This window comes from Chaetodon trifascialis, chromosome 13 (genome assembly GCF_039877785.1).
Source record: "Chaetodon trifascialis isolate fChaTrf1 chromosome 13, fChaTrf1.hap1, whole genome shotgun sequence".
NCBI lineage: Eukaryota > Metazoa > Chordata > Actinopteri > Chaetodontiformes > Chaetodontidae > Chaetodon > Chaetodon trifascialis.
In genome coordinates this window covers 3,786,905-3,809,297 of record NC_092068.1, presented here as the reverse complement: position 1 = coordinate 3,809,297, position 22,393 = coordinate 3,786,905, and the positions used below count along the sequence as shown (strand labels likewise).

General features: G+C 40.0%; 1 protein-coding gene across 1 annotated transcript in view; it reads right to left on the bottom strand.

Moving 5' to 3' along the window:
• The window catches only part of slc18a2 (solute carrier family 18 member 2), a 43,711-nt gene continuing 21,318 nt past the window's right edge, over nt 1-22,393 (bottom strand). Inside the window, exons 10-16 of the mRNA XM_070977179.1 lie at nt 19,523-19,618; nt 17,873-17,951; nt 16,906-16,957; nt 15,745-15,808; nt 15,540-15,659; nt 2,522-2,655; nt 1-861 (exon numbers count right to left, since the gene is read on the bottom strand). Coding sequence (XP_070833280.1) covers nt 754-861; nt 2,522-2,655; nt 15,540-15,659; nt 15,745-15,808; nt 16,906-16,957; nt 17,873-17,951; nt 19,523-19,618 — 653 coding nt within the window. The 3' untranslated portion in view covers nt 1-753. The remainder of the gene's footprint in view (nt 862-2,521; nt 2,656-15,539; nt 15,660-15,744; nt 15,809-16,905; nt 16,958-17,872; nt 17,952-19,522; nt 19,619-22,393) is intronic.

Here is a 22,393-nt window from a genome sequence, read left to right as displayed (position 1 = left end):
GAGAATTTACAGTATCAGTGATTTATTAAATAAAAGATAGTATGAACAGCAGTTGCCAAGTAGCCAAAATGAAAAAAACAAAAACAAAAAAACATGTAGGTTCTGTTCTTAACAGGAGGATTTAGAATACATTCCTCATACTTTTCTTAAGCAGCTCAAATGTCTTGACTTCCCTGCAGTGCAGTTCAGCCAGAACAGTTGGGCTGGACCTGTTTTAGTCTTTAGTTCGTACTTTTGTAACTGTATCAATGCAAACAAGGAGAATAGACCTGGCCAACAAATCTTCAACAACATTTTCTTAATATACCTCACAAATACAATACCAACTTGCACACCAAGGTCTGGTGGTAATACTACAGACAGTATCATGGACATACAGTAGATAGAAATGAGATGTTTAATGACTGACACGTGAATTAAGACAGATTTGTATAAGTTAACCAGCAAAGCGTACTTGTTTCCCAGCATCCTCCTACTGCCTAAAAAGTGTTTTTTGACACATCTCTCTACTGAATAAGGCTGTTGGCTAAAAAAATATTTCTCACACAATGCGCTTGCAACCACAGATCAAGAACAACTTTGGTTTGCTCCAGTAAAACTGCTAAAAGGACACTGAACAGTGAAGACTGAACGCAGACATCCACATGGAAATATCTTGGCTGTTTTTTTCATTGCTTTTTTTTCTTCTGTGTTCCTTGTTTTGTACAACAAAATAGATCCTCTGAGGGGTTAACCTGCATGACTGCTGTCCTGTTAATCATAATCGTCATATTCTGGATCTGTGTTTTCACCCTGGTAGGAAACCCCCTGTGTGGAGTAGGACCTTGTCTTCATTGAACAGTTGGTATCCATCAAAATGGCCTGAAAAGACAAATGTTGACAAGTGTTATTTCTGCCACAACATGTATTAAAGTTCCCTGAGCAAAAGACCTTCTTGTTGCTGAACTTTGTGTTCTAGATTTGAGGAGGTTCTGGGTTTTCCGGGTAATTCTATAATATTACAGTAGTTCAGTGCAGCAAATGAGTGGATGTTCAGTATTTAATGTACATTAGTTATGTCTGAATGATGCCTTATCCACTGATCAGAATCAGACCAATCTTGATCCAACAGATGGAGCATCCCTCAAAATGGCAAAAATAGGCCAATGATGATGGAGATGGCTGATGGAGGGAAATACATGAAGATGTAATGGAGGAGGGTAGTGGTGGACTGATATGGGTTTTTCAGTGGTTGATGCTGATATTAGGAAGCATGGCGGCTGATGGCTGCTATAAAATGCTGATATATTGCTGTTTTTTTTTTTTTTTTTCATCTGATCAAATGCAATTTAATAATAACAAATGAGAAACAATTGCTGATCTTACAGGAACATTTAGTTTGCACTATGTTACTGTCTGCATTGTCTCTGCTTAAGAGACAGATCTCCACTTTGCAGTGAGCCAATCTGAATAAAGAAAATGTATCAACTAAATAAACTCCACAGGAAATAAAAAAAAACTTAACTTTATAAAAAGCGTGAAAAATAAATGAAATTTAACCCACTGAACAGCAGCATTTATGAGCGGACAGCAGCATCTCCTTGTTTCTGAGAGAGCAAAAGTATGTAAACTTTTTTTTTTTTTTTTTTAAATGGCCTGATTAATGGACTGACCGTGGGCAGTCCCATCAGGAGTTCAAACAGTGCATGCAACAGCCCATAATTATTCTTTATTATTTTTAGCTCAGTATTCGTTATAAAATGGTTCTATGTAGCTTAATCTCAACTTATTAACAGTTCTCAGTTATTGTGTTCATTTAAATTTTTAAATCAGAGGTATAATTTATCTTGATTATCTTATCTTGATTTTTTCATGTCTATTTTAAGAAAAAGAGACATGAAATAAATGAGGAAAGCTCAATAATGAGCACAGAATGAATTCCTTTCCTGATCACAGGCACTGGACATTATCAGGGGTTTTGCAGAATAATCCAATATCAACATTATTGTCTGGTGATGAGGTTGGTAAATTTAATTTTATTCTACCTTTTAATGTTAATTAATATGTATTCAATTTGTTCTTTCCATCATCAACAAAATTGGTATGGTTTCTCTTTAAGGACTGCATTTGCTTTTTCCATTTTTTTGGATGCAGGTTGGGGTGGGAAGGGCCTGGGTGGTGTCTGTTCATTTGTTGATGAATTCTGTTAAAAATCTGAAACTTTGAAAATAAAATCCATTTTTAAAATGTTTCACCATACTGAAACTCACTCCTAGCCATGTATACAGATAGGAAAAAATAACACGATATCTCTACGTCTGTAGTGTATGACTTTGGCATTTTTCAAGTGTCTGTTTTTAACTACATGTTCAATTCAATTCAATTAAATATGCCTTTATTCGTCCCGTGAGGGGAATGTCCAAGTTTCATTGCATGTAAGAACACACTTAAAGGATTTTGCCTTCCAGGTCTTCCATATTTCTGTGTGTTTATGTAGGATTTGATTGAATGTAAGTAACGGTAAGTGTGTTTTGAATCTTACAATTTTCTCTTCTTGTCCTGGTGGATTCCTGAGGAAGAAGCAAAGAGGAGCAAAGAAAATGTCCACTACTCCAATTATAGTCATCACCCAGGGGAAGCCAATACTCTCAGCGATGGATCCTCCAATAGATGGGCCTACATGAGTAAAGGACAGATCACATACTGGTTTAGTTTGTTTTGTTTGGATGAGGGCATGACTGCAGCTCAAGAAGATACATTGGGTACAAACAAAAGGGTAATATTACTCTTATATAGAGGTAGTAATCTAGTATTTTTTTGGTAACCATGAGAATATTGATAATGCTAAAATGTAGTATCTGCAGCAGGGTATCTCAAGGCTGTGATGTGATCTCAGTAATAACATGGAACCATGTTGGAGTACCATGGGGTCTCTCCTGTGTCTGCCTAGTGTTCATGTATCTCCCCGCTCTCCACTCAGTATTCGTTGAATCGTCTGTTCATTTCTGCGGTAATGACAGAGACCCAGCTGAATCTGCTTAGTACCTTTTGATCAGTTTTCCTTGTTTACTTGCCTGCCTTTCTGACTCTGCTTTTTGCATGCATTCAGGCGCCTTACCCTCACCTGTCCTCGTCCCTGCCCTGTCAGTCTGCTTTCTGGAAGAAAACTGGATCAACATCCATCTAGCCTCCTCAAGATCAACCCTTCTTGACTGCCTTAGTTTGTTTCTGACGATAAGGAAGATTAAAAGACATTTAACCTTTCCCGGTCTCTGTCCTTCCTGTTGTAAGTGTGGCGTTTGGGTCCTGTATTCAATTGAACTTAACACAAGGTTACAGATTGCTGCCAACTGAATATCCATGCACTCTCCCCTTCAAGTGTGTAGGAGAACCTTGGTGGCCTTCAGGTAACCCAAAAACATGAAAGGCCCCTCTTGGTTTTGTACATTCTAAACTACTGTAGAAAACATGGCAGAGTAACATGGCAGGCTCTGGGGAAGAGGACCCTATCACAGCCGATCTGAGTAGATGCCCACTCTGAGTAGTGGATGACCAACTTTTTGGGGACTGGTTCTCGTTAGGATCACCCATTGGTTAGGTGTTAGAACTTGACCTTCGTACCTGCACTACTAAGACTGGGTAGTGACAGACCTGCTTGCTATGAATGGGACATTCTAGCTAGCTTACAAGCCAACATAAACACAGCAAGTCTTGGTTCCAAGGGATTATATAAGGGCAGAAATGTGTCATTGGAAACTTGAATTTGACTTATTTTTTTATTTTTGATTGCTCAACTTGAATAATTGCATTAAAAAACTGAATCTCAAGAAGTAGCTTGGAACTGAATTCATTTTTCAATTGAATTAATTTGCTCTGAAACTTTATTTGATCCTCACCAAAAATGAATCTTTATACTTTGTTGATGAAGAGGAAGGGGTAACTACAAAGCTTTGGATGGCCCCATACAGATGACAATAAAATTAAGCATAATTCTAAAGTGGCTTATTGGACAAAAATCCTACTACATACAGGATATCTTGAACAGATACTGCATTAATAGTTAAGCCTGCAGGCAGTAGCATCAAGACAACAAACTTCCTATTTAAATGCACACTATTATTTTTTTCTTATATTCATGAATTGCAGTTAAGAACAAGGCACACAAATGTAAATTAAGAGTTAGCGCAACCAACAAAACATAAGACTGTAACTTTTTAAAATGTGTATGTTGAAATGTAAATCTAAACGGTAAAAAGAAATAACTTCCAGTTAAAGCTGTGCGATCCTCAACTATCTATTTCATTAAGGGAAAATGTTTTCATTTGCATCAGGCTTTACATTAGAATACACACATAGACAATGATGATATATGTGTTATTTTTTTTTTAAACTGTGTACAATATGCATTAGCAGATAATAAAAATGTTCCAAAATACTCTTCAAAATGTTGAGAAAAAAAGTCACTCAATCCGTGGCCTGTGGCCTAGTCGTTTACCAGATTTAATCAAAATCTCTTTTCACATTTTTGAGATATCTCACAAATAAACAAATGCAACTGAGTGTGTCTTTGGCTGAGGATAAACCATCTGTGCAACCATAAATGCCATGCAAGATACTGGCCAACTGCCTCATCCTTGGCATTATCTGGAAAGGGAGCCAGGTGCAGTGGAGGACAAAACAGAACTGCTCTTTTATAGACTGGTGAGCTGGAATGGCCCTCTCTCAGAGAGTCCATGAGGGCTGATGCAAATTCTGGGGGAAGGAAACAAATGTTTAGATCTGTCAGTAATATCATTGTTGACTCACACAATACATAATATTTAGAGAGTGACTAAAACTGCTAACCATAAGATGGCTTCCATCATAGGGCCAACGGCCCAGGCACCTTTGGGGAACACTGGGTGATGAACTGCATGATATGGCTATCCATCACTGGTTCAAGCAAACTCTGAGTTGCCATTACAGTTGAAATGCAGGGCTGCTGGGAGAAGCCTGTAGAAAAAGTAGATTATGCAGTTCACAAGTAGAGACAACATTTGTAAAAGCTATGTATTCTTGAATTGTGGAGAGTGTTGAGGCAATGCTGCCAACTTGGGACTAAAAAGTACCATTAGCCAGTGACAGGGCAAATATTCAAATACAATCAATACATACGGTCCCAGCTGATCAGGTACAAAACGAATGCAGTATAATACAACAGTCCTGCAATAAGCTCTATCTCTTCAGTTCAATTCAGGCAATTTGACTTGGAGCAAAAGTGAAAACAGACATATGCACAGACAAACAATGATATGCTGAACTGATTCAGAGAAAAATAATAGTGATAAAAATCAGAATTCTCCTTGTTCACCATGTGGATCATTTCTGGTATGAACGATGCTCTGAGACAGTTGGTAGTGCGCTTTGTGAGGCATAGACTGTTACCAGAAGGGAGCATCAGGGCTACACAGGTAATTAAAAAAAATGAAAATAAATAAAAAAAATGCTTGCTATGTAAAGGCGGTTATGCATTTTGGTCTTTTGTCCACACCAGGGATGTCAGTTTCTGTTAATTAGCTGTCAATAGGCTGAAACCCATTAACCAGTAACTAACCAGTTAAATTTGCACTGAGGAGCACGGTGGACTGCATCTCCCAGTCAGTCATGTCCTGAAGGATGTCCAGGACAAATGGGAGGGATTCCAGTTAAATATCTGGGGTAATGAACCCTAAGTGACTAATGAGGACACCATATTTTTTAAATTGATGCAGTATTGAGAGAGAGTGGTGCAGCTGTTACAGCTACAAAACGGGCTGCAATGTAATGATGATTTTGCACACCATCAATATACATCCACTTAAAGTGTTCATTTTGCCACTGACAGGCTCAGATTGTTCTAATAAGTGTCTGACAACATTACTGAAAGGGTGCCTACAGAGATACTTTTATAGAGTAAGATCCTTTTTCTTTAACTGGACAGCCACTATACACTATATCGCTCTCGCTTAAGCTACTGGACTCCATTTACAGAAGCAAAAAATTTTGTAATCATTACACACTCTTCAATCAAACTCATCAGAAAAAAAAAAAACTGTATAAAAATCTATTTTACACTAATCACTATGTCCTAGAGAAAAGGAGACACATTCTGACCAATTCTCTGGTGTAATCTTAATGTGTAACGGCAGCAACAATGCGCAACGCTCTCTCTAGCACCTGATGTCACCATGACCATGACGTCAACCATAGGGAAATAAGTTACATTAAAATGATGCTCATATAGGGACAGGGTCACTGTGAATGATCTCAAGCTACACTGTATGTTCATCCATCCATCCATTTTCTATACCGCCTATCCCTTTCGGGGTTGCGGGGGGGCTGGAGCCTATCCCAGCTGTCAACGGACGAGAGGCAGGGTACACCCTGGACCAGTTGCCAGTCGATTGCAGGGCAACATATACACACACAACCATTCACGCTCACACTCACACCTAGGGGCAATTTAGAGTCACCAATTAACCTAACGAGGATGTTTTTGGTCTGTGGGAGGAAGCCGGAGTACCCAGCGAGAACCCATGCATGCACGGGAAGGCCCTGCCTGGGGATCGAACCGGCAACCTTTTTGCTGTGAGGCACATGCACTACCTGCTGTTCCACCGTGCAGCCCACTGTATGTTCAATATCACTTAAAATGTATTGATCACTATTAATCATCATACTTTCTTACAAAATTTATGTTATTTTCAGGAGCATATATCAGTGTGAACACACTGAAAAACATGAAAAATAACCCATAATCCATAATGATAACCTAGATACTGCACAAAATGCTCTCAGACCTCTGCCTAGGAGACAGTCAGCGCTCAATACAAAACCCACTGTTCAACTATTATGAGTCCTTATCTCAACAAAAAACTCCTCTTTTAGGATCTAATACAACAGTTGGGTAATGAAAATAAACCCAAGAGACACCTGTTGCATCTAATAGATAAGCTTTGCAATTATCTGTGTATTTCTGTTTCTGTACGGCTGACATACTAATTACATACTTTTTTCAATACAAAACCGTCAATCCAACCACCAATGAATGAGTCCTTATTTCAACAAAAAGGAAGCCCAGGAAGCAAACAAAAATACTCAGTTTGAGACTCAAAACAACAGTTGGCCAATGAAAATAACATCTTACATCTACAAGCTGATCGAGCATCACACTTAAGATGGATTGGACCTTTTCCAATCCATGAGTAACATTATATGTGTGCATTTTGTGAATTCATTAATATTCTGCAGGCCAGATGGGAATGTGGCAGGCTGGATGTGACCACTGGTTGCCCAGCAGTTGATATCATGGGCTGGGTTTCGGCCAACTTGCCATTCAGTCTACGTCTGGACCAGGGTCCAGACTTTGGGGAGCCCTGCTGTAGACCGACATGTGTAACCTGTCATAAATATTCTCAGCCAACATGGCTTCAGGGTCAGGGTTATATTGTTGCCTATTGGTTTGCTGCTCTTTACAGTACTTCACAACATGTGGATGGAGATTAATTTTTTTAAACAGTGCTTGTGTAGATTAGTTTTTTGAGAACAAAGCAGAAAAACTCATGAAATACACATGTAAATGTGAACTAAACCTGGAGCTGGGGTGAAATAGGTTCTATCCCCCATAATGTCATGGGCTGTTGCCTTAGCCTGCTGGTCACTAAATGAAACTAGACTTTGGAGCGGAAATCCAGTGATTTTGGAGCATGTGCTCACTATGGTTTGGAGATAGTTACTGTTTTCGCACACCAACGTCAATACTACCCCTATTGACATTGGTGTGCTTTCTTGATTATTTATACTGATCCACAATATTATATGTTGATCTAAATGTGAACAGTTTCTTGGCAAGGATGACAGACCACATTGTGTTAAAAGCTGAAGAAACAAAGGCTTTGCTCTTGTCCAGATGACTGTGAATGGCCACCTACAGTTTGCATATCGTCCAGGCATTGGGGTGGAGGATGCAATCATCTACCTGCTCCATTGATGTCTTTCTCATCAGGAGCATACTGGAAGCACAGAAAGGGTCATGTTTCTCAATGTTGTGGTTTGCAGCATGGGGGCTCCACAGGGAACAGAACCCTTTACACGTCGACCTTCAGACACAACACCAGCAGCTGCCACATCCAGAAGTTCTCCGATGATACAGCCATTGTTGGACGTGTACCACAGGGGAATGAACTGGAATGCAGGGGGGTCATAACCAACTTTTTCGACTGATGTAGACTGAACCACCTGCACATAATCGGCAGTAAGATGAAGGAAAGGGTCATCATTTTCTGAAGGAAGGTACCAAAGACCACACTGATGAACATGAATGGCTTGGATATTGAGATCGTGGGGGATTGCAAATACCTGGGTGTTCACCTCAACAACAAACTGGACTAAACAAACAACATAATGTACAGGACGTTTGTGTTGTTTGTTTGGTCCATTTTGTTATCACCTGCTATGAAGGCTGAGGTCCTTTGGAGTATGTAGGACACTGTTAAAAACATTTTATGACTCTGTGGTGGCATCTGCAGCTTTCTATGCAGTGGTCTGCTGTTGCTGTGGAAGCTTTCAGAGGGACAGGAAAAGACTGAACAAGGAAAGCTGGCTCTGTCCTGGACTGCTCTTTGGACACAATCAAGAAGGTGGGTGAGGGAAGGCCAAGCTGATATCAATCATAGACAACCCATCCCACCCCTGCATGAGACGGTGGGGGAACTTGGCAGCACCTTCAGCAGCAGACTGCTACATCCCCTCTGTAAGAAGGAATGCTATCGCAGGTCCTTCATTCCAACAACGGTCAGACTGTTCAACTGTAGTTTTGTCTAATGCAGCACTGTGTTTATGTATTTTCTGGACTAAAAGTCGCTCCAGAGTATAAGTTGCATCAGTCAAAAAATGCGTCATGAAGAGGAAAGCCCAGGGCTCTCAAGTCTCAGGCACTGGGCGTGAGACACATGCATTTCAACCCGTTAACACGCTCACATGCCACACCTTGTATTTGTCAATACTAATAATAAAAATCAATAATAAATGATAAATAATAAATTAAATTAACTACCGGGATAACGCCCACCAAGTTGTGCCGCTATTTTTTCTAACAGTGGAACAGGTAGAGGAATTAGTGATGTGTCTGTTGCGAATTTATGTGTCATTTATTAGATCAGATAACGTCACGCACGCTGCATTGTTTGGTTTGGCCGGTATGGCGTCGAGGCAGAAACGCTCCAAAGTATGGCTATATTTCACGCGAAAAGATGACAGCGGGGCCACTTGCAACACGTGCAAAGTTTCCATTTCTTCAAAGGCGGGAATACCTCCAACATGCTAAAACATTTGTCCACACAGCATGCAATTCATTTGCAGGAATGTCATGTGTTTGATACGCTACTTAGCAACGCTTGTGAATCTAGCAACAGACACAAACACCAGGGCGTCATCTGTTATTAGTGCCAAAGGTAATGTTGAACTCATACAAACCGTGTCTGCTGTGTTAAGGTTAGCGCCATTTCACTGTGTGAACTGCTTTTGCCATGAATCATCTCCATGTCCTTCCATCAAATTTAGATGAAGATGACTGCCAGAGTCAGGCTGGCTCAGAGGCTGCAGTGGGCACCAGCAGGTCTCGCGCACCTCTATCCACTCCTTTCACTGAGGCAGGGAAGAGTAAAATGACCGAGATGAGGATAAAGGAATGTCACAGAGCGCTCACTAGATTTGTGGTGAAAGGTTTGCACCTTTTTGACACTGTAGATGCCCCTGAACTTCGGTAGGTTCATTCGTTGCATTTTATCTGGCATATCTGTTCATTCATTCCTACTCTGAGAAGTAGCTCACCTACTTTTTAGGTTTGTTCTGAGGTTACGTCACACATCATTTGTGCATACTGTATATGTTATATTTTCTGTGCAGAGATGAAAATATAAAACACAGTTAACGCAAACAAACCCATTTGTACTCTTTTATTTCCTCACCCAATGAGAACCGATAAGAGAATCCATAAGGAATCGGATCGATAAGCGAAATCGATAATGGAATCGTTAAATTCTTATCAATTCCCATCCCTACTGATAATGTAAAACATTAACAGATAATTAGCTACACAATAGCATAAACATAACATACCTGGGAGGCTGAATACGCAAAATTAACATAAAAAGCCAGTGAGTCCAACAAGCAAGTTCACCAAGCTCCCAATCTCATTCCACGTCACTGAATCCATTGAAATCTTCATCCTCGATGTCGCTCCTGAACAACTCCACCAACTCCGGAGGAAGACGAAGCACCGTCTCCTCTTCTGCGAGGATGTTATTCCGGCCTTTCTGAATCCTGACAGGATGGTTTTGGTTGTCAGTGAAGTCCGTGCTTTGTCTATCCATCCAAGGACTTGCTGGAAAGTTGCATGGCGCATCCTCCCCGTTGGCGTGAAGCTGTGCTCTACTTCCACCATCCACTCCTCCCACAGGCGACGCAAGGCTGCCTGAAAGCTCCGGTTCACAGAGATGTCGAGTGGCTGGAGTACTTTGGTTAAGCCTCAAGGGATAATGGCATGTATGGAGTTGCAAGCTTTTATTTTATTTTACTGTCCATCACAAGCAGGGCTTTGCATGTTTTAAAGAAGCCATCAGGATGCTTAGTGTAGCACTTTGTAAGCCAAAGGTTCATCATTTCTTCCATCATTCACCCTTTCTCATTCACGGCCACGACAACTTTGGAGGGGAGGGATTTGTGTTTTGGCATGGTTTTCCGAAAATGACCATCGGTGGCAATTTCAATCCATCTCCACAACATGCCAGCACCACTGTGAAGTGTGATTTCTCATGCCCATTTGTCACCATATTCACACTTTTCTGCCCTTTCTCTGCGACACTTTGGCCCATGGGAATGTCAAAGGTGAGGGGGACCTCGTCCATGTTGATAATATGATTGGGTGACACGTTGTGTTCAGTTACCAACTTTTCAACGAACTCACGCAGGTCCACCTGACTATAAGTCGCAGGACCAGCCAAAGTATGAAAAAAAGTGCAACTTAGAGTCTGGAAAATACAGCATATTTTTCTTATATATACTGCTACATAGTTTTTAACCAATGTGTAATAGTGAAAAACACTGTACTTTATCCATGTGCAATTCTCCATTCCCTGTATAATATACTGCTACTTACTTTTTCTCCAATGTGCAATACTGAATAACACTGTACTCCCTTGTGTAGAATGAATATATATATATGAGTGGAGGATGGCATGAAGGTCTGTTTGAGCTCCGCCATGTTGAATGCCAGGTCAGGGGGTGAAAAACCTGTTAAGTTGATTAAGCAGAGAATCCCTCCACAGTCACCCATCTTCCCTTGGCCTTCGTGTTTACAGCGCCCATTTATTTTTAATTCTCTGCCACACTACCCTGTAGTTGCCTTGGAGAAACTTCTACTTATTTTTTTGTGTTGGGTGTTAACCTGGTTAATAGCCCATTTCAACCTTCGGTTAACCTGTTTCCTCCTCAGCAGATCGTGTAAAAAACATGATTTTTCATTAAGATAGATTGAGAGTACTTTATTGATCCCCTGAGGAAAATTGCAGAACTGGAGCTATTGCAACAGGCTGGCACTAGTGTGGCATCATCTCAAGGATGGCTTTGAGCACATCCAGGGTTATTATTTGGGAATATAGTGATCTACTTTGCAGACTCAACACAGAACATAATGTATTTTGATATTGTGAATACTAGCTCACCTCGTTCTTGAATCCAGAAACTGCTCCCATGTGGTCTAGCCAAATCAACCCTGTAGGGCTTGATGTAGTTCATGTTTTGACTGTCCACACTTCTTTCTCTATTTGCTTTACCACAGGGACATAGACAGGGGCATGTAGGGTGATGCTATGATCAGCTGATGCAAGTGGGGGAAGATGCTCTGTCTCTCTGTCGCAAACAATTTCAAGCCATTCACCACTTGGATCTCCTGCTGTAAGGCAGCCAACTCTCTCTGCCTTGCCACTCCTGTTTGTCTTCTGCCTGTCACTTTCCCCACCTGGCCGGCTTAGCATCCTTGTATCCAAACATCAACTTTCGGATTCAGTTCAGTAAACTGTTGGTCACTGCTCAACTGTTCCACCTTTGGTGTCTGGGTCTGATTCAGCCATCATTATGACAAGTGGGGGGAATTCACAGGGCAAGTAAAATGGGTGGTGGGAGAGAGCAGGGAATTCAATATCATGTTTGTAGATTTTGACTGAATTACACCCACTGTTGTTGAGTTATCACAGCAGATGAGCCTTTTGTGTCAGTCTTCCTTGTTTGCCCTGCTTATGTCTACTTTTTCTCTTGGATGGATCCACACCAGACCAACAGCACCTGCTGAGGGATGCAGATTAAGCAGGAACTCTCTAGGCAATGGCAAAATGTTTCCGAGAGGGTTAGGTGGCTAGTTGGATCCCCATCCAAGCAGTGTTGGTTTCTACAGTAAGGAGGAACAACATTACCACGGAAAACTTGCAGAGCTTCATTTTGGCATTTGAACATTCCAGACTGAGGGAAAAAGGCCCAAAAGTCATATTATCTATTACATAAAGTCAGCTCCCAAATATAACATGATACATGTAGCCACACTTCATGGAGGCTATAAGATTAGTAGGGAGTAGAGGTTGAGGGAGTGAAATGCCTTCTAGGGATGAGGTCTGAAGCTGTGGGGACAACTGCCCAACATCCTTCACCAGCGCTGTTCTAGTAACTACAATTTACAGTTTAATGGCTTCCATTGATTCTCATAAACACAGATTTTTCTTTTACATGATTGTGTGATTACTATGAGGTGTGATTTGTATAACGGTGTTTTCATGTGTTTTTACTCTTTATCTTGAGAAAGCTCTTGAGCACATATAAAAAAATTATCACACATGATGGAGCTGGAGAATTCAACTTTTTTTCCACTTTCCCCCTGCAGAACAGCCCTTGATTTACTTCAGTACAATTCTGATGCATTATTTCCCCTTCATAAAATATCAATACAAGCATTTCTTGGCACACTGGTATATGTGGAACATGAAACACGAACATTTACCACCACAATATTTCATGGCTGGAGTGCACTGCAACCAAAATAAACCCAGCAGCACCAACAAGTGCCACTGAAGATTGGACCACTGATTATTTCCAGCTAAATACTGTACACAGTATGCTGTACCTGGTTCCAGCATCTCATCTTCATGCATATTCTCAACATGGTTCACTATGCATTGCCATTTGTCACATCTGGATCTCCATTAGGGAGTGGAAGCTGCAGTCCTGTACAGGTGGTTAATAATGGCTGGCCACAGCTTCAGGAAAATGTAAGTATAACAACCTAACCAACCTAAATGAAATTGACAACATCCACAAAGTCTACCTGTGCAAAGCTCACAATGTTTTGGAGTTATACTAGACTACTGTACATCATACTGAGAGGTGTTTCTAATATTTTATCTTTGTACATTATGTATATGCAGTGGACTTATTTGTTTGCTATGGAACATGCATAGCTGACATTTCAGATAAGAGTTAAGTTACACTACCTAATGAACAATGGAGAGGTTTGAGGTTACACTTGAGCCACAGTGACACGCAAAGTGAAAAGGTAATGATTTCAATAATGACAAGCAACATGTGGCTGAGGAGCCAGTGGTGGAAAGGCTTCTTGCTCTGGGTCAACAGGCTCTGCAGCACTGCAGATGAATCTCTCCCTACATTACTGCAGTAGCTTGCTAAACCTGATAACAAACCAACATTACACCACATGAAAATATATCACAGGTGTATTATCTGTGCAATAAAAAAAGCCACCTAGCTATATAGGGAGACTTCAGGTTTGTTGTGTTAGAAACCTGAAGTTATGAATTATACCTTATCAAATGGTGGGTTTTACAAAATGTCCAGCTGTGATGCTGATGCTAGTTAGTATTAGCTATTACACCTTTCAGCCAGTGAGTTACACAGCCTTGCAAAAATAAATACTAACCACATGTTGCTTCTCATTATTGAAATCATTAAGCTGAATAATCAGGAAGAAACAAGCATTAGGAAGCCAGACTTACCCTGCACAGATCATGTTTTCGTTGTTGAAATGATTCTGCTGCCGTCAGTAGAACCAGAAGCTGGTGCTGACAGTGAAACTGATGAAGGAATAGCACTGGTTATCAGTCTCATGTGGTCCTGATTTTGGCATCCGGTCATGAAATCCATCATCGCTGGGAACATAGTCTTCTGTCTAAAGTGAGCTCTGCACACAGCCGCATTTTTCATTACAGATGCAGCAAAGAAGTCCCAACTCTTCACCTGTACAAAACGTACCAGGCATAAAAGCTAGCGCTGGTCCTTCTCCTGTCAGAAAAACGATGGGCATCCTGACAGGCTGGTGTTAAGCACAGTCACTTGAAATGCAATGTAAAACTACCACAGAAACTCACTCATCAGTCTCACTACCACCTACTACCGCACATTGTGCTAAGGCAGTGACATGACTCCCTTATGTTACCTATAGATAGGTTAAAAAATGTTGATTGGTTAAAAAGGAGTTGTATGAATCTGCACTCGATTGCTGTTCCCCATTGACCGGATGTGCGTCTCAGTAAAATTAAATTAAATTGCAAGAACTAAATGTGGAGGAGTTGAATTCTCAGTAAGGATCAGTTTCAGAGCAATGAATTCACTGTAATAATATTACATTCAATTTCAAGATTATTATTATTATCAAAACTAATAAATTCTGTTTAAAATTATGCTGATTCAGTTTTTAATCGCATTATTAAAGTTGAGCATTTCTAATTAAAATATATGATTCAATAGACCATCCTAAATCCTACACACTGCTCCTTTATGTCATGGTTACATCACTTTACCCAACCCACCAAGTACCAGAACCATTATCTGAAAACATATATTTCTGAATAGTAACTACGAATCAGGATTGTAAAAAACAACCATACTTCTAATGTGTTATATTAAACTAATCATTCAAAGCAAAGAAAAAATAATAGGAAAAACATATGGTATGGTAGGTTAAACTGAAATACTATAAAGTGAGAGCTGGAAAATGCAAAAACATGTTTCCTCTTTTGGTAATAATACTGTCAAAACCGAAGGCCAGATATATTTCATGCATAATAATGAATCAGGAAGGTAAAATGCAAAACCTCCTATTACTTTTATGGCTACATTACGTCAAGCTAAATAGGCTATGAAAGACGAGAGACAATATCTGAAAACAGAGATGGTAGTTTAAATGTAATAACAATCAATCGGGGCTGGAATTTTTTTTCTTCTCAATTGTAAGTAGGCATTTAAGCGAAACACTGAAGGCCAGAGGGACTGCCTGGAAACACATATGGTAGTTTCTGTGTAATAACCAAGAATTAGGGCTCTGCAATGACTACAGAATTTCATTTAGACAACCAAGATGAGCCAGAGATTTCTATGGCTTGATCACTCTCTGTTGCTGTTCAAATTCACTGTACACTTTCATAACCTGTACTGTAATTTCATCTGCAGTGATGCTAATGGTGTTTCTGGTTCCTGCTTACCTAAAGCAAATCCCATGCAGAAAGCCACATCAGCAATGGCATACACACTTCCATAAACAGACACATGCCGAAGGTCCACAAGGTAACCCATTATAGGCATCATAGAGCAGTCCACCATGCCTGTAACACACGACAAAAATAAAGATCTTACACGTTCACCAGTGAAAAACACACTTTAGCACAGTATTAAATTTAGCAGACTTACCAATGGCAAAACCAACACCAAAGTTTGGAAGAATCAGACCATAAATGCTTGTGGCAAATGGAACCTAGAACAGACAGACAGGTGTCAGAAATAGCATTTATTTGTTTATGCAATTTAAATCTATTTCAATGTTTTACATGATTTTAGAGGTAAAATCATTGTGAACTTAGACCTCCATAGGCAGAAAAAGATTTGGAGAGGAATGAGTAAGTTTAAGTCTATCAATAAGATAGGACTTTTTAAGTCCTAAAATTAGTCTGTAATGACTAAATTTCTGACTAAAAAAGTCCTGCAAGTTACAAAAAACAGGCACAGTGGCATACAGAGGTCAAAATAAAAATGGAAAAGTCCACAAGATACAGAATAGAAAAAACTATGTCTATGTACATTTGTACAGATTATAAATGCCAAAGAATTCTACTGCCATAAAAAATACTGTTGCTAGTAGTCTTATGAGAAAACTCATGTCATGTCATGTCATGACATGATATGTATTGTATTGCACTTGAGAAATACTATTGCACCTGAGCAATACTAGGTCTGTGTATATGCACAATATATACAGTTTAGAAATGTACTATTGCCAAAATGAATAATAAATATTGTTATTGCACAGTTGAGAGAAATATACAACTTAGAAACTGTACCAGGTGAAATGTGAGCAGATATTAGCATTAGAGCATATATTAGCATTGATAACAGCAGTGCAAAACAAAAGTAGGTTTATGATGTAGAATTGGGAAAGACAGCATCAACACAGTGCTACATTACATGACGCTGGAGTTTAACAGTCTGACAGCTGTTGGAATGAAGGACCTGAGGTAGTGTTCTTTCTTATAGTCTGGATGCAGCAGTCTGTTACTGAAGGAGCTGCTTAAGCCCCCCACCGTCAATATACAGTTAAAACATACGCATATGACAGCACTTTAAAATCTTTGTGAGATTTCTACTGGCTGAGGAATGTGAAATATTTTTAGACTGATGATTCTTTAAATTTATATGTAATTATATATCTTACACATCATCTGTAAAATTCAGCTTATTTTAAACGGTAACATTCTGCAACATTTTAAACTCATAGTTACCAACCACTGCTGATCAAATATCCCATAAATGATATTTGAATTCACACTGACATGTAGCTGCCTCCCTCATACTTACACATATTACACTGATTCCAACCACCATTATTCCAATGAGAGCACAAAGCCATCTGTAAGGCAGAGCAGACGTGGTCAGTGTTATCTAATCGAAAACACTTTTGCTCCAATCAGATACAATGCCTGCATAAAGTTACAGTAAAGGAAGATGTGAGTTATTTACATGCGTGTTTATCTACATTACTTAGTGCTGAACATAACTAATTATGATGTACTGTAAATCATATATGTTATAGGTGAACAGAGTTATGTAAGCTCTCCCCACCCAGTATCAATGATATATCAAAGCTACTTAATAATTGCTAATGAACAGTTTTGTACTACATCTCTATGAGCAATGTATATTTGTTATGCTGGTACTTTTTATTGGTAGTCCATGACATAAACCTTTTTTTTTATGTTTTCACAGGGGTAATGTGGTGGTGGGGGTAATATGTAGTACATTCTATGTGATAGTGGAGTTCAAATAAAAGATAAGTAAAAGCAGTAACAGTAGTGTTAAAAAGTAGTGTGTAAGTGGTAACACTGGCAGCTAGAACAGAGACAGTAAAAGAAATACTAGTACGAGTAGCAGAAGCAGCATTAAACCTGTACAAGCAGTAGTGCTGGTAGCATTAGCAGTAGTATACTAGTAGTTTGATAAGGTTAAGTTGGGAAATTGAAAGTCCTGTTTTAACATTAAAGAGGATTGCTTTATGATAGTATTGAGAAGCTTAATGGCAATGCTAACATTAAAAGAACATTCTGAATATACAAATCCAGATACCGTTTCAAGGGAAGGCATATGCACACAGATATTACGGATGCCCTGCATTATCAAGGCTCCAATAAAATCAGCCTCACAAACACAAACACACACACAAAAAACCCAATGAAAACTCATTTAGAGGAGCGGAAACAGATATCGCATCCACAGCAGAAGAGAGAGAGACAGAGACAGAGAAGATAAGGATAATTTCCCTCCATACCTCCCCATCTTGTGCGCCAACGAGCCAAAGATGTTGGTTCCAATAAGGTAGGAGATGGAAGCTGGTAAGAAAGCGACACCTGGGCCACAGACAGACACACACACAGAGATGAGAGACTGAAGGAGTCGCCAGGCTTTCCAAGATAAGCAGAGCTCTATCGGTGCCTCATCGCTGAGCTGCTGTACATCTTCCATTGTCAGTAATAAAGACTTGTTCTTTCCACCTGCCAGCATATGACACCCTAATATCCTGTTCCCCACTCGTTCTTTTTTTATCTGACCTAGACTTCATATACAATGGACTTGAGGAACAAACTAATAATACCAGCGACTGCAGGAAGCCTCTGGATAGAAAATATTGAGCGGGTTGCTGCAGTGATACTTTTGCACAGCAAGTCACTAAGAATAAAATAAAATAAAATAAAATAAATAATGTAAATAGAGAAAATGTGTGTGAGTGATGATATTTTGGAACAGTGATGAATTAGTAAACAGAAAAACTGTTCATTGACCCTCAGCAAGAGAGAGGCAAATGTCAGCTTGCATAGATTGGATCATGTTGATCAAGCTGGTCTGGTTTAAGCCAAATTTGAAGAATGTGGTCCTAGTTGTGGAAAACCACAGTGTGAACATTAACAGTTGTGATAAGGAGTCTGAGGCAATAGTGCTGCTGCTGGCTTATTGACAATGAAGGAACTGGTGCATTTGTCTAGTCAGATAAGAAAAGGGTTTATATGCATGCCTGAGTGAAGGAGAGAGCTATCAACCATCTATGTACTAGCTCTTGAAATTATGACTGATCCAAGCAAAAGTCTAGCCTTACCAAAACACAATCAGTAAGACAAAACCTATGGGTTGGTCTTACGGTGAAAAGGTTTAGCCAATTTACTATAAATCAGCTACACATTCAAATATTTCACAATGCAATGAGTACTTAAAAAGCAATGTTTCTAGGTTTTACAGATTTATTTGAAAATATCACTGAAGGGGAAGGGAAACACAAGAGAAACTCAATTCTAAAAATTCTTCTCTAAACTCAAAGTTTCTGACAGGACAGTCTATCCTTTTCATGTATACTGGAAAAGGTTGGCAGCAATGTAAAATACACATAATTTTGTAACACGATACATAATGCAAAACACTGGTATGGTTCAGTTCGGGTTATAGTGAGATATTGCCCTGAACTGCATTATATAAAGAGGTGTTTCTAATATTCTGCCTCCCCAACATATGTAAATGGGAAGGTTAAAAAATTAGAAACACCTCTCAGTATAATTTAGTCCAGTACAACACCACCTTTAACTTTGACCTCAATGATAAACATAGAATTGAATTTACACATTTTCGACTCAACAAAAATCATGTTTTGGATATAAACTTCTTCAAGGTACAATTTATGGCAGTGCTGTTGTATTGAATTGCATTACATTATACAGGTGTACGAATTAATGTGACTGGACATATATCTGTGCCATAACACACTCAATTGTTTTTATGGAAAGCATTTTAATTGGCACTTCACCATACAATGTGTGTATGCATGTTTGTGTGTGTCCTGTGCATGCATTTTTAAGAACTATTAGGCATTTGTGCTGTAAGGACATATACTGTCTATCTTATGTGTAACTACTGAACAGAGCTTTATAAATACCTAATTGCCATTTCTCAGCACACATGGTTTCCATCATCCAGATTGGCAGCGTTGGCTCCATCATGGCAATGGCCATATTTCCAAAACAAATGGCACCTAGGAAGGAAGATTGAAGATAAGTGGATGCAGTGTCAATTATAGTCTATTTTTGTTCTTCCATCCTTATTCGTTATTCTTCCACCCCCAACTGCCTGAACATAAACACACATGCAAAGAGCATGCAGCAACAGCTCTCTATGTTGGTTGAGCGCACCCCTGCTCTGGAGTCCGACGCCACTGGCTCGGCCCACCTGCCCCCCCATCCACTGTTCACCACCACGACACTCATCGTGGGGGACAGCATCATCTGCAATGTCCGCTTCTTCAAATGCCACCACACAGTGTTTTCCCGGAGCCACCGTCGCCGTCATCATGGACAAACTCAATAAACTGCTCCAGTCCATGCCATCCTCCATAACCTGGATTATCGCTCACATCGGCACATACTGGCTTGGCGACAGTCCGAATTAACAAAAAAGAATTTTAAAGACCTCTTCAGCCTCCTGGAGTCATGCGGGAAGAGGGTCTTCATTAGCGGGCCCATACTGACCCACTCCCGCGGTGCTGAACGGTTCGTCAGACCCCTCAGCATGAACACCTGGCTCTGGCACACCTGCACATCACACAACCTGGCTTTTATTGACAATTTCAACCTTTTCTGGACTCGCCCTTCGTTTTATCGCCTTCATCCTAGTACACTGGGCAGCTCGGTTTTAGCAGGTAACATTCACCACGCGGTTCAATCACACCCACGTGATTGACTACCTGTACGTCACACACACACCCCACACCCCACCCAAAGAAGTACCGCACAGCACCACCCACATCATCCCAACCATCATCTACAGATCACACAAACCCAGGACTGTTTTTAGACCACGCAAACACACTGTCATTACACCGATTCACTACGATGAGCGCACGTTCAGCATGAACATTAACGTGGTGGTGCTGAACGTGCGCTCTCTTTTAAACAAGACTTTTTAATGAATGATGTGATTTTAGATTTTTTTAGATTAGACTGTCTTCTTTTAACCGAGATATGGCTTGGCACTGACGCGCCTGTTCTCACCAAAGCTTCCCCACCAATTTTTAACTTTTTATTTTCTACTAGAGAGGATAGAAAAGGAGGAGGAACTGTGTAAATCGCAAATAACGCACTGATCTCTAATGGAGTGATCAGTGCGTTTGTTTTTAGCAGCCCTCCGATTCTCTGCATTACTGTATATAGACCACCCCATCACTCTAGCTCTTCTATCAGTGAATTCTCTTAACTTTTAGCAATTCTTCACATCTCTTATAACAGGATAATAACTTAATACCTGGTGATTTTAATCTACATGTTGATGACACCTTGGATCCAATATCCAGAGAATTTTTAAACCTTTTAAATTGTCTAGATTTTGAGCAGCATGTCACACAGCCGACTCACAACAGGTGACACCCTGGACCTGGTCATAGCCCATGACCTGTCCATTGGTGTGTCCTCTGTTGTCGACCTGGCTAGCTGTGTCTGACCACTACTGTGTGTTTTTTGACATCACCAGGCCCCGGTGAGAACAGTGAGGAGGCGCTACCTAACTTCTGAAGTGGCTGCATACTGGACTCAGTAGCTCCACTTTTAACCAAAACAATAAAAACAAAACCTATACCTCCATGGAGAAACAACGATAAAATACATGAACTGAAAGAGGAGATGGAGGAAATCAAAATTAGCAGTCCATCTCGAGATTTTACAGCAACAACTCAAAACCTACAATAACGCAGTTAAACAGGCAAGAATTTCTCATTTCTCACAACTCAACATAGACCACAAAAAACAACACACAACACAACAACCTGCCTTTTAGATCCAATTCCCACATCACTTTTAAAATCATTTTATGGATTCTTCAAGGAACAATTTTTAAACATTATGAATTGCTCTCTTCAGATGGGTGTCTTCCCCACCACCTATAAAACAGCTGTGGTGAAGCCCCTTCTGAAGAAGAGCATTTTAGACCCCAACATTTTTACTAACTACTGACCTGTATCCAACTTACCCTTTTTAAGTAAAAATTCTAGAACCAAATCAATGACTTTTTAAACAGAAACAACATTTTAGAGAAACATTAGTCTGGCTTTAGGATGAACCACAGTACAGAGACAGCACTTTTAAAGATTTTAAACGACATCAGGTGGAACTTTGATAACAAGAAACTTACAGTCTTGGTTCTACTGGATCTAAGCGCTGCCTTTGATAGAGTAGACCATCATAACTACACTCAGACACCTGGTTGGCCTCTCTGGTACTGTTTTTAATTGGTTCCACTCTTATCTCACAGAGCGATGTTTTTATGTAAGTATGGATACTAGTTCCTCAGGAACCCATGAAATTAGGTGTGGGGTTCCCAAAGGCTCAATTTTAGGTCCAATTCTTTTTAATCTTTACATGCTTCCTCTTGGAGACGTCACCAGTAGACACGGCATCAGTTTCCATAGCTACACTGATGATACACAGCTGTACATTGCCGTGTCTCCTGATGACACGGGGCCAATAGGTACCCTTTTTAACTGCATTTTAGATATCAAATCATAGATGGCAGGGAATTTCCTACAGCTCAACCAGGACAAAACAGAGGTTTTAGTTATAGATCCTGAAGGCCAGACTGAGAAACCTTTACCAAAATTACAGGATTTTAAACCAACACAATCTGTAAAAACACCCAGGCGTGATCTTTGACTCTGAGCTGACTTTTATCCCACATATCAAAAATATAACAAAAATAGGCTTTTATCATCTTAAGAACATAGCCAGAGTCCGCCTGTTTCTCTCTCAGGCCAGCACAGAGG